The sequence below is a fragment of the Onychostruthus taczanowskii genome, unplaced genomic scaffold (assembly GCF_017590055.1).
Source record: "Onychostruthus taczanowskii isolate IOZ18803 unplaced genomic scaffold, ASM1759005v1 scaffold100, whole genome shotgun sequence".
NCBI classification, from domain to species: Eukaryota; Metazoa; Chordata; class Aves; order Passeriformes; family Passeridae; genus Onychostruthus; species Onychostruthus taczanowskii.
Window position 1 is genome coordinate 637,041 of NW_024496527.1, and position 12,420 is coordinate 649,460.

At 53.3% G+C, this 12,420-nt stretch overlaps 1 protein-coding gene across 1 annotated transcript in view; it reads left to right on the forward strand.

Annotated features, from left to right (window-relative positions):
- Positions 1 to 12,420, forward strand: part of NIN (ninein) — a 59,026-nt gene that overhangs the window by 10,120 nt on the left and 36,486 nt on the right. The window contains exons 3-5 of the mRNA XM_041410427.1: positions 1,262 to 1,343; positions 7,499 to 7,662; positions 12,373 to 12,412. Coding sequence (XP_041266361.1) covers positions 1,262 to 1,343; positions 7,499 to 7,662; positions 12,373 to 12,412 — 286 coding nt within the window. The remainder of the gene's footprint in view (positions 1 to 1,261; positions 1,344 to 7,498; positions 7,663 to 12,372; positions 12,413 to 12,420) is intronic.

Sequence of the window (12,420 nt, forward strand, 5' to 3'; positions counted from 1 at the left end):
ATGAGGTGCTCCCCTGTACCTCCATGGCTCACCTCTGTCCCCTCCCTACCAGGGAGCTTGTTGGTATTTTTCTGAGCTTGCTTGACCCCCCAAAAACAAGCTGGAGAACTTCAGACTTGAACTCTGCTGCTTGTGCCTCCCCCAGCATCATGAAAATCCCTCAGAGTGCAGCCCTGCCAGCCAGAGCAGCCTCGCTCGGTTTCTTTAAATACAAAATCTTCCTTCCTGTTCCATGCTAAAAATTCCTCTAAGATTTATTTAGCCAAGAGAAATGGCAGCAGCCAGCTCTGCCTGGCCACTGCTCTGTGTCACATAGCTCTTCCAGCTGTCCCTGTCCCCCGGGCTGGAATTGCTGACATTCCCCAGCAGGCTGGGGAGGATGCTGCAGCCCCTTCTGGCAGGCAGGAGGCTTTCCAGGAAGGCACAGATGGAAAAAGAAAAGAGGAAAAAACCCCCCCTCAGTGGCAGGAACATCTCTGTTTTCCCCAGCTTCACTCCAGGCTTAGTTCAGCCCTCCCAGAACTACAGGAGCTGCCCTGGAAAGGGAGGGATTTTTCTGCCATCCACATTGGGAAGTGGTTTTTGAAGCTAAGTTAGGGCAGTGGAGCATTTCCACAGCAGAATATTCATCCCTGCTCAGGAATGGTGTCATTGTGGAAGCCACTGACCCTGGCCAGGTCACCTCAGGGGCTGGGGGTGTCCCTGCTCCTTTTGGGGCTGGGGGTGTCCCTGCTCCTTTTGGGCTGGAGGTGTCCCTGCTCCTTTTGGGCTGGAGGTGTCCCTGCTCCTTTTGGGGACGGAGGTGTCCCTGCTCCTTTTGGGGACGGAGGTGTCCCTGCTCCTTTTGGGGACGGAGGTGTCCCTGCTCCTTTTGGGCTGGAGGTGTCCCTGCTCCTTTTGGGCTGGAGGTGTCCCTGCTCCTTTTGGGCTGGAGGTGTCCCTGCTCCTTTTGGGCTGGAGGTGTCCCTGCTCCTTTGGACATGTTCTTTATGTTCCTGCTCCATGGAAAAACCCAACCAGTGCCCGAGATCTGTGCCTTTGGGTCCTTCTGGGTGGCAATAATTGTTGCCAGGTGCCCAGAGGTGCTGGCTGTGTCTGTGTGTCCCTTGCTGTCACTTCTCCAGGGCTCCTCTGTGCCGGGGTGGTGAGGAGTGATCTCACTGCTGCCCATCTTCCTGCTGCATTTTGGCCTCATATTTAACTCCCTGCACCACCTGATTGCCTCTTTCCTTCCTTTTTTTCTTGTTCTTTTTCCCCACAGGTCCACTTTGATCAGTTTAAAGAAGCACTTATCCTCATCTTATCCAGAACCCTGTCAAATGAGGAGCACTTCCAAGAACCAGGTAAATACTGAAATTAGCTGAACTGGTGTATTTTCATTGGCAGAGCAGCTGTGGGTGGCTCTCACAGAAGAACTTAGAAGAGAAAGTGCTTTTTGGGTACTGCCATCCATGCAGAAAAGGCTGATCTTGGGAGAAAAGGTGTTGATTTGGGATTTTTTTTATTTTTATAGAGATGGGGTAATTGAGAGGTTTAAAGATAAGATTTATAAAAATTATTTTATTTATATTAATGTATTTATAGTATAATTTATTATTTATATTTTATTATTTAATTATTTTAATATTATATATAATGTAACATATTCTATTTTATAATATATTATATTTTTTATTATTTAGGTTTTTATTTTATTTTTATTTATAAAAATAAAATATGGGTTTTTTTATTGGTTTTGGTGAAGGGTGAGAAATGTATCCTTTACAAAAAGGGAGCCGAGGTTTGTTGTGGAGCCTTGCACACGGGTGTTTTCAGAGCCATTGGGGATTTCTCTCCCATTCCCATGGTCTGGATGCCCAGGATGGCTGTGAGCAGGCAGCTGCAGCCCCCTCCAGATGCTCAGGATGGCTCATGGCTGGCACAGGGGCTCAGCTCTCTCCATCCCACACCACTCTGCTGGCCAGGGGTGCTTCAGGAGCAGAGAGCTGTGGCCAGGCAGACAAATGGCTGAATTCCTGCTGCTGGGGCTTTTCCCAGCTGGGGCTGGTGTTGGATTTTGTGTTTTTTAAGTCCATTCTGTTTCGTTGTGCCTGAGATGAGCAGGGTGTAGGAAGCTTCTCTGGATTTCTCCCAGGAAGAACAGTCAGGCTGCTCCAGAGGTGTTCCTGAGCAAGTGAAACCCCTGAAAAACCAGGCTGGGGCTGGGCAGAGAATTCCAGGACGGTTTGAGTGGGAAGTGACCAGTGCCACCCCCTGCCATGGCAGGGACACCTTCCACTGTGCCAGGCTGCTCCAGGTGCCATCCAGCCTGGCCTTGGGCACTGCCAGGGGCTCTGCTGTGAGTCCTCAGTGTTTTCCTTGCTTTGTTTCAGTGTGCCTTGAAAATGGGGCTTTTTTAGGCTTTCCTTGGCAGGAAAGGTTTCAGCCTGAGTGTTTTCCCCCTGCAGCAGGGCCTGGGAGCTGTGGGGCCGTGCTTGGGGCTGAGCCCCTGCAGCTCCAGCTGGTGCCACACCTGTATGTAAATAAATCCCTAATCCTGTCCTTGGAGCAGCAGGGGAGCCAAATCCCCCAAGGAGAAAACAGCTTAGCAAAGGGGGACAGAGAATTCTCCAGGTTTCCTCTCCTGGAGCATCAATCTCAGCTGGAGCATCCCACTCTGGGGAGAGGAGCCTGCCAGCAAAATTACAACTTTCCCCTTTCATTAAGGCTGCACAAACCACAGGGTTGGAGAGGTGTGATTGATGGATTATTTTTATTTTCCACCTCTCATCTCCAAAGCTCTTTAGTGCTGTGAGAGGGGTGATGGCAGCTCTTGTGCCCGGCATTCCTTAATGGAATTTCCAAGTGCAGGTGGGTGGGTGCTCGGGGGGAGCAGCCCTGCCAGCCCCTTGGGAAGGAGCTGGCACAGAGCAGGAATCAGCCCCAGTGAGGCAGAACTAATCCAGCATTCTGCATTTAGTGGGGTATCATATGGCTGAGAAGCTCCAGCTTGATTGAAATGTAAATAAATCTTCCAGAAATGGCTAAATTTGGGGTTAGCACAGGGGAAATTACAAGTGAAGCTGGAGAGCTCTCCTTGGGGACACTCTTGTCACAGTGGGGTTGGAATGGCAGGGAATCAAAGGGTGTGGGGTGCAGGTAGGGAGCCAGAGCCAGGCAGGCCTGGGAGGCATTTTATTTTTAATGCATTTTGACAGGTTGGTTAATGCCAAAGTCTTTGCTTCTTTTAATTTAGATCAAACTGGAGATTTGGAGAACAAGCTGCTTTGTGCTGTTGGTGTCAAACTGTCAGGGAGTGTGGAAATGCTGGTGTTCCAGCCTGCCCCAGGCTAGGGAAAAATTGAGTTAAGAGCTCTAAATCGTATCATTTAAATGAAAATTTAATTTGAGGGGGGATTGGAGGGGGGAGAGGCAGAGATTTTAAGGCCGTTTGCAGCATCTGGGAAGTTTGCTCTGGAAGGAAGTGGCTGTGGTGGTTTTCTCCAGGGATTTGGGTGATGGGAGGGTCAGAGGGCAGCGCTGGGGCTTTGTGCTGCAGCCCAGAGAGCCTGTGGGACACGGCCAAGGGGGTGGCATGTCCTTGTCCCCGTGGATGCTGTCAGCTCAGCGAGGAGGGCTGGGCACAGGGAGGGTGGCAGGAAGGACATGGAGCACAGAGGGATGCAGCCCCTGTGCTGCCCAGAGATTTGGGGTTGTTCAGGATGGAGAAGAGAAGCTTTGGGGACGCCTTGCAGCCTTTTCCAGTACCTGAGGGGAGCCTGAAAGAAACAGGGAAAGGGATTATCCACAAGGGCCTGGAGTGACAGCACAAGGGGAAATGCTTTGAGCTGCCAGAGGGCAGGGATGGATGGGATTTTGGGAAGGAATTTCTCTCTGGGAGGGAATTCCCAGAGCAGCTGTGGCTGCCCCTGGATCCCTGGCAGTGCCCAAGGCCAGGCTGGACAGGGCTTGGAGCAGCCTGGGATGGTGGAAGGTGTCCCTGCCTGTGGAAGGAGATGATTTTCAAGGTCCCTTCCACCCAAACTGGTTCTGTGACAGGGGCTGGGGACAAGGAAGCAGAAGTGCTGCAGTTCCTGCAGAAGCAGCCACTGGGGTTTCCCCATTTCGGGAGGACAGGGAGGTGGGCGAAGCGCTCAGGCTTGCAGAGAGCAGCTGAGGTATTTACATTTTATTTTCTTTGTCTTGGCAAAGAGGCTGAATTCCCCTTTGCAAAGGCAAGACTGGCAGGGAGGATGGTGCTGCAGGCTCCTTGCCTGGGAAGCAAGGCAGAGTTCCAGAGCTGCTGTGATCAGCTCTGTCCCCTCCAGGGTGTCAGAGTGGGGACACAGACCCAGCTGTGAACCAGAGCATCAGCTGGCTGGGCAAAGCCTGCCTCTGCTGGGAACAGGGGTGGGGAGATTCCAGGAAAAGCAGAAAAAAAGCTTGAGTGTGGTTTAAAATAATCACTATTTTAGCTCTTGATTCTTGGTGCTGCTGCCACTGCTGCTCTTTGTGCACGGGTCACTGCAGCAGTGAGGGGACAATAAAATAGATTTAAAGGTGGGGAGAGGGGGGAAAAAAATCAGTTGTGTGGGTGATTAGGGAAGAAAAAAATCAGGCTTTTTTTTCCCTCCCCATTATAGCAAATAAAAAGTGCATGGAGGCTGGGCTAGGGAGGGATTATGGGGTGGAGTGCAGGATTACAGGGACACCCAGGAGAAATTAAAGAGCAGTTTGACGCCATCCTCCCCACAGTCACGAGGGTTTTGGGGTTTTTCCTTCCCCATTTTTTTCCTTCTCCTCCTGGAGACAGCAGAAATGCCCTCTAAAAGAAGGGGCTGGTGGGGATGATGCCCTTTGGAAGGACCCCATCCCTGGGGGAAAGGTTGTTGAAGTGGCTGCAACACTGGATAAAACCAGTGTCACAGCCCAGGCAGGGGTGGCTGATGCTTTTTGATGATTTTTGGGTCAAAACCCGTTGGTTTTGGATTGTGGTGACCCTGCCACAACTCCTCTCTTCTCCCACTGCTGAGGCTGAATGATGAAATAGGACTTGGAGGGGTTCAGGCATACCTGGTGCCTCAGGGGATTAGGATTTAGCAGATCCTGGCTGCCATGTGCTTTGCCCAGCAGTTGGAGCATCCCTCCCTTCCAAATCTTAAGCAGCAGAGAAATTAATTTCACCTCTGAAGGCTGGGATTGTGGGATGAAGGTGCTCCTGCTCTAAACCCCCTTTTGTCTGCGCTGCAGGGCTTTGATGCCTGGCCCAGGGAAGGGGAGCCCCCCTCCCTCCCCATCTGAGGGCAGAGCAGGATTTTGAAATGACTTATCTGGTGCAGAAAGGCAGAAAATCAAGTGTAAATCTCCAGCCATGGAGACGTTTCAGTGGGATGGATGGAGGGAGTGAGAGAGGGAATTGATGGCTCCTGTCTGTGGCGCTTAAATCAGGGAGCTCTCGTGAAATGCAGAATTGGGGGGGGGTTTGTTTCATTCCAGGGGCACTTGGAGGGACACAAACCCTCTGGGCAGTGGGCAGGAAGGTGAGAGGCTTCTTGTCTCAGCCTCCTCCTCTTGCCCCCAGCCTGGGGGCAGTTCAGGGGGGTAGATGAGAGAGGCTCCTGTTGTTCCCTTTGCCCTGCTCACAGGGGCACAGTGTGGTGGCACTTGTGTCCCTGAGGGTCACAGAGCAGTTTGGCTTGGAAGGGACTTTGAAAACCATCTCCTTCCATCCCCTGAAACGAGCAGGAGCACCTTCCACTAGACCAAATTTCCAGCAGTGGGTGAGCACAGTCAGTGTGGTGGGGTTGGAAACAGGATTCTTGGGGAAATCCAGAGGGAAATTCAGCTGTAGCTTCGCTATTGCTAAATTCCAGCTTCTTCCCCCTCCTCCATCTCTCCAAAGACAGACGGAGGTACGGCTCTGTCTTAGGAATAATAAAAATGATTTCTGAAGAAAAACAAAGCCCCCAGCCCTCTCTTGTTGGGGAGGGAGGAAATAACAGGGTGAATGAGTAGCCACAAATATTAGCATTTCAGAGAGAGCTGCTGGATGGAGATTGTTCACCACCGGGCGGGCTTTAATAGGAGTGATAAGGTTTGCTTTTGTTCTGGGGCTCTTCCTTAATCAGCCTGTCTCCTCCTGATTTTTCTATCGGTGCACTCCATCAGCCCAACTTTCATGTGCTGAGTCCCAGCTGCAGCAAATCTTGTTAGAATGGCCTTGTTCAAACACGGGCGCCGGGTTTGTTCCCTAGAGCTGCGCCGAGGCTGGATGGAGTGTGGGGCTGCAGGAATCAAAGCACTCCTCAGCCTGTGTATTTTATAATTCATTGCATAGCTAAGTTGTGGAATATATTTTTTTTTTCCCCCTCTAACAAGCTTGAAGCCTTTTCTTCTATATCTAAAGGAATATTATCCGAGGAGGCATTTGGGTAAGGGGGTTTGGAGACCTGCTGCTTGCCGTGTGTCCTTTGTCAGTGGTGGAACAGCTTCCCTGGGCCTTATTAGTATTGCACTCCTGCGTTTCTTTTATATCAGGGCCCTCTGCAAATAAAATTTTCAAAAGCTGCTGCTCTTGCCACTGCGAGTGGCAGAAAATAAAAGATGATGGAGTCCTGGGGGGGTTTCAGCAGTCAGGTTAGCAAACACTGAAACAAAGCGTGGCACGGAGCCTTCCCCTAATTGAATCCCTGGCTAATTTGGTCCTTGGTTTAATTTGCCCCCTGCTCCAGATTCTCACTGAAAACAGCCCAAAACGTGCTTATTTATTTTTTTTGTTTTGATCCTCGCCTGCCAGCGCTCCCGGATAATTCAGTCCCCAAAGGCAGGAGCTTGCTGGGGGAAGCTGGAGCTGGGGAATGTGGAGCCCCTGTAATTAGATGACGACTCCAAAGGGTTATTTAGATCTTGCAGTTGGCTTTGGCTGCTCGGCACAGGCTGGGACCTGCCCCACCGTCTGAGCTGGGCTCAGCTGCTCCCGTCGGCCCCCGAGAGGCTCCAAACTTGCCCGATTTTTTTCCACTCTCCCGCTTGTTTGGGCATTTTTAATGGAGCTGAAACTCAAACCCCGGGAAAGCAGCAGCAGCCGCCCAGGTGTCTGCAAGATCTGGAGACTTGAGCTGCCTCAGTGCAACTCTGTCCCTAATTAAACCTGCCTGGTGCTGCTAATGGAGATGAGTGCAAGGACGAGAGGCCTAATGGACTTTCCATCCAAAGCTCCTGGCGAGGTTGAGGTGGTTTTCTCCCTCCATCCTGTTAACTTGATCTGGGAGTTGGGGAAGGGTGAGGAAGAGGAAGATTCCACCTTGTGACAGCTTTTTTTGGCAGGTAGCAGCATCAATTCTAACCATCACACCCAGGGTGAGGGCGGTGATGATCCAGGCACGGAGCCGCCACTGGCGCTTGCCCACCGGGAATGGTGGCGGCAACTTGGCGCTCAAAATTCTGCTGAAGGAACAAACCATCCCTGAGGGAGCTCAGCAATCACATTCCTGATGTGTTTTGTGCTTGGATTCCCCAGATTCCTCCCCAGAAGCGCAGCCCAAGTACATCAAAGGCGGCAAACGCTACGGGCGCCGCTCCCTGCCGGAGTTCCAGGAGTCGGTGGAGGACTTTGCCGAGGTGACGGTCATCGAGCCGCTGAGCGAGGAGCCACATCCTGCTCACATTGCTGCCAGCCAGGAGGTCAGCAGGGAGGGCTGGGTCTTGGGGAGGCCTTGTCACCTCTGGGCGTCGCTGCTCCCCACATCCAGAGGGGCTGGGATGCGCTTGGAGCCTTCCCAGCAGAGGCATTGGCCGCTCTCCTGGGATGGGTGCTGGGGTGGCATTGTCACCTCTGGACGTGGCTGCTGCCCTCATCCAAAGGGGGTTGGAATCCCAGTGCCTTTACTGGCTGCTCTCCTTGCCTGTCCCCAGGGATGAGCCGTGCCAGGCGTGGCTCCCTTGCTCCATGTGCCGTGGGAAGTGGGGAAGGAGCTGGGCCGGTGCTCCTGGCTGGAGTGTGGGCCAGCAATTAAGGGCTGAGCTGCTGCCTCCGTGGCTAACGAGGTGTGGGCTGGGAGCAGACGGAGCACGTCCACATCCATTAGTGCAGCTGCCAAAATCTTGCCGTGGCTCCAGCAGAAGGGATGGGGACAAGGGGTGGTGGGCAGCAGAGCCCCACAGCCAGCAGCTGCTTTGGGTCAGTGGCATCTAATTGCTGGAAAAAATCCCCATTCCTGGTTTTGTGCTCCAGATCTGTGGCTCTCTTTGTGCCAGTGCTTTCAATCCCAGAAGCTCCTCTTGCTTCCCCAGACAGGAAAGCCAAAGGAGCCGAGTGGTTGGAATTGGTGCTGTGTTAGAGCACAGCCACAACAGCATCTCCCTGGAGCTGGGCTGCTTCCAGCCTGCCCTGCTGTGCCAAGTATTGTTGATTCAGGAGCATGTGGTGGCAGTTTTTCCACTGGGAAGGAGAAGCACTGCTGCTTTCTCCCTCCTCTGTCTCGTGGCTTCACTTGGACTTGGGAGCCTCTGCAGCTCTGTTGTAGGGGGACACCCAGCCCTGTGTGAGAAAGCAAGGAGGGAGTTTCCAATTCCCATGGTTTCAGGGTTATTCCTATGCAGCTGAGCTTAAAAATGATAAAAAACCACCAAGCCAACACCTCAAAGAAAAGCTTTTCCACCACTCCCAGCTGCTTTTCCCTGCTCCTGGTGACCTTTGCTCAGCACCACAGGGATGCTCATCCATCTCCTGGTGTTGACCACATGGGCTGCCCTGACCTTGGAATCGATGTTAATCCGCCCACACTCCCCAGGGAAGCGATGTCCTTGGTGGAAGAGGCTGCTCTAATCTTACCCCTTGGTTTTAGCTGTCACGGAGGTGTAGAAGGGTAGTCCATTAACAAGGTCAGTTAATTAACCCAGCTGGTGTGAGCCACGCTGTGCTGTGGGGGCCGGATCAGTCTCCTGCTGGGAATGCTTGTTGCACCTTTTGGGCTGCTGGGATGGTTAATTCCTCTGCAAGTGGAGCAAAAGTCAGGCTAAACTTGTGAAATCCCTTTTTGTCAGCACCTCCAAAGCAGATCCTCTTGGTATGTGTGGGAATGACTTGCTGGAAGGTGTTGAGGGGTCCCTGGTGCCCTGATTCCTTGGGATGTGGCCAGGGAGCAGCCCTTGCCCAGTTCTGTGCTGTTGTGTGTACAAACACGCCGGCGTTCCGGGCTCTGCCTGGCCTGAGAACTGGGGCAGCGTGGCTTAATTGGTGCTTGCTCCCAAGCAGTGCCAATTAAAAGGGCTCAGGCTGTGTCTGAGAGCTTTCCTTCCCTCCCTCCCTCCCTGGTAAACAAGGCTGGAAGGCTGCTCTGGGACCGGCTGCCCAGGGAGGCTCCACCTCCATCCCCCGGGGGTTTCAGGTGCTGCGGGATAAGGTAATGAGCTGCTGGGTCTGGATTTGGCACTAACCCTGCTGTGAGTAGGGGGTGATGGTGGGTTCCTGAGGGTCCCTCTGACCTGCAGGAGCTTGTCCTCATGGATGCTGGCTGTGCTGATTCCAAGCCTCACTGGGGAGCATCCATCACCTCCCCTTCCCCAGCTGCTGGCTCTGCTCTGGGAGAGGTCCCTCCTGCTTGCAGGTTCAGAATGGTTTGGCTTGGAAAGGACCCTAAAGCCCATCTCATTCCAACCTTCTACCATGGGCAGGGACAGTTTCCACTGGTCCAGGTGGCTCCAAGCCCTGGCTTTGAGGTTTTAGAATCTGCTGGCACACCCCAGTCCTGTCCCTTCAGTGCCACTTGCTCCCGTGCTCTGTGTGTTTATGGATTGTTTCCTGGCATTGGGAGGCTCGGGTTGAAACTCCTGCTTTTGGGTCCTCAGTGTGAGACTCCCAAAGTGGGACTGTCCTGGAAAGCCAGGATTTGTGATTTAACAGCTCAGGATAGTGCCTGCTCCCAGAAAAAGTGCATTGCTGGTGTGACTGGTGCTTTGGAGCTGAGGGCACGTGGCAAAGCAGGGTGTGGGGATTTGACAGCTTTTTTTTGGGGTGTCTGCTCAGCCCAGGGAGCTGCAGCATGGATCTGGGAAGAACAAAATCCATCAGCACTGGAAAGCCAGGATTTGTGATTAACACCTCAGGATAGTGCCTGCTGCCAGAAAAAGTGCATTGCTTTTTCATTGCATTGCACACACCAGGTGTGACTGGTGCTTTGGAGCTGAGGGCACGTGGCAAAGCAGGGTGTGGGGATTTGACTGCTTATTTTTGGGGTTCTCCGCTCAGGCTGCTCAGCCCAGGGAGCTGCAGTGTGGATCTGGGAAGAACAAAATCCATCGGCACTGGGGCGAGGGCTCACCTCGTGGCATGTGCTGCTGATCATCATTTTAATTAGCAATATATTCCGGGGGAGAACAAAGGTCTGGCTGGCTGGAGCAGATGGCAGGGGGGGAGAGAGAGGTGGCTGCTGCCTCATTCTGGGCAGGGCACAGGCTGCAGATGCATTCAGAGCCATCTGCTCCGCACGCGCCTCCCCAGGGACAACGCATTCCTGCCGTCCCCTGCCTCTGACCCGGGCCAGCTGTAGCCCTGCCGGGGCTAGGGGACAATGAGGGCCTGACATGGGGATGTGCCACCCTCTTTGTCCCCTCCCGGTGGTGGCTGACCCCGAGCCCCCAGCGCACAAAGGGGAGGGAGGGAGGGGAGGTGGCACGAGCACCCCGGGGCTGCCAGCCCAAAACCCCCTGGGTTTGTTCAGCCTCTTTGGGCTGTTGGGGTTGATGGAGTTGTTGTGGTTTCACAGAATCCCAGAGTGGTTTGGGTTGGGAGGGGAGCTTAAAGCTCATGCCATCCCACCCCCTGGTAGGGACGCCTTCCACCATCCCAGCCTGCTCCAAGCCCTGTCCAGCCTGGCTTTGGATGCTTCCAGGGATGGGACAGCAGCAGCTTGTGTGGCTTTGCTGAAAGTGCTTGAAGTGAGGGGGTCTGGTGCTTGATTAACCTGATTCTATATAAAAGTGTGCATGTTGCTTGTGCACAAAGACTTGGATGCAGAGGATTTGCCTTCTGCATCACTGCCAGGTCCCCCTCAGTGTCCCAGCTGTCCCTGAGGATGAGGATGGGTGGCTGCAGGGGGATATCTCTGGCACCCAAGCCAACCCTCTCTCTGCACAAAGTTTTCTGCATTTTCAGATGGCAATTTCATGGAATCCCAGAATGGTTTGGGTTGGAAGGATCCTTAAAGCCCATCCAGTTCCACCCCCTGCCATGGGCAGGGACACCTTCCACCATCCCAGGCTGCTCCAAGCCCCATCCAGCCTGGCCTTGGGCACTTCCAGGGATCCAGGGACAGCCACAGCTGCTCTGGGCACCCTGTGCCAGGCTTCTGCCGTTGTCTTTATAAAGAACTTCCAGGGATGGGATTTAGTGGCACCTGTTGCCTCAGCTCCTGCTTTTGTCCCTCGTGGGGCATTGTGATGCTGTGGCAGCAAAGGGCCCTTGCCTGGTCCTGCAGCTGAAACGGGAACGGCAGCAGAGCTAAAAAAAGTCCAGTGACTTCATTCAGTTTCCATGGCAACGTTGTAGATTAATGGCTTTTAGCTGTAATCTGAATGAGACGTATTGAACTTTTCTGTGATGCTTTAGAGCCTCTTTATGTCCTGGCTGACTTTGACTCCAAATCCATCAGTCACGTGCAGGCAGGAGTATCCACTTGTACCACTGCAGGAGCAACATCTGCCACTGCTAAACCACAAGTTGATGTTGTGGAGCATCACGTGGGAGTAAATACCCTGGGCTGCTACAAGGGTGGCAGGGATGAGACAACGTGTAGTACATGAGGAAATCACCTTAAATGCTGTACTTGTGCTCCTGGTGCTGCCTGAGCTGATGGGCTGATGCCAGAGGGAGCAGGGTGGTTTAAGACCACCATAGAGTGGGTTTTTTATCCTCTGTTAAGCTCAGTGAAAGGCTTGTTGACAGCATAGCTCTCTCCTGATACAGGGCTGCACTTAGTGGAGGAGGTTTGAATTTGGGTTGGCTGAGTGTGGGGCCAGGGATAACCCAGCTCTATGATCTTCCCTGCATCCCCATCCCCTCAACCATCAACACCTCAAAGAAAAGCAGCATGGTTTGCTCAGAGAGCAAACCTCTCCCTTGATCCCCAGCACCCTGCCAAGCTCTGATCTGTCCCCTCTGCTGGGTCATTTTTGGGGCTTTGGGCATCTCTGGGTTCTCCCCACCAGCGAGCCACACGTGCCAGAACAAGGCAGGATCAAAGAGCCCTGGATTCCCAGCCCAGCCTGCAGGGAGATGAAAGCCTGGCAGCCTTGCTGGAGCCCTGCAGCTCCTTGGCTGCTGATCCCGGAGTCTCTCTCATTCAGGGGATGTCTTGCAATAAATAACTCAGGAGCCTTTTGTTTTCTCCGCAGCACTGGAAGACGCGAGGCAGCGAGGAGTACGAGGCCGAGGGTAAGAGC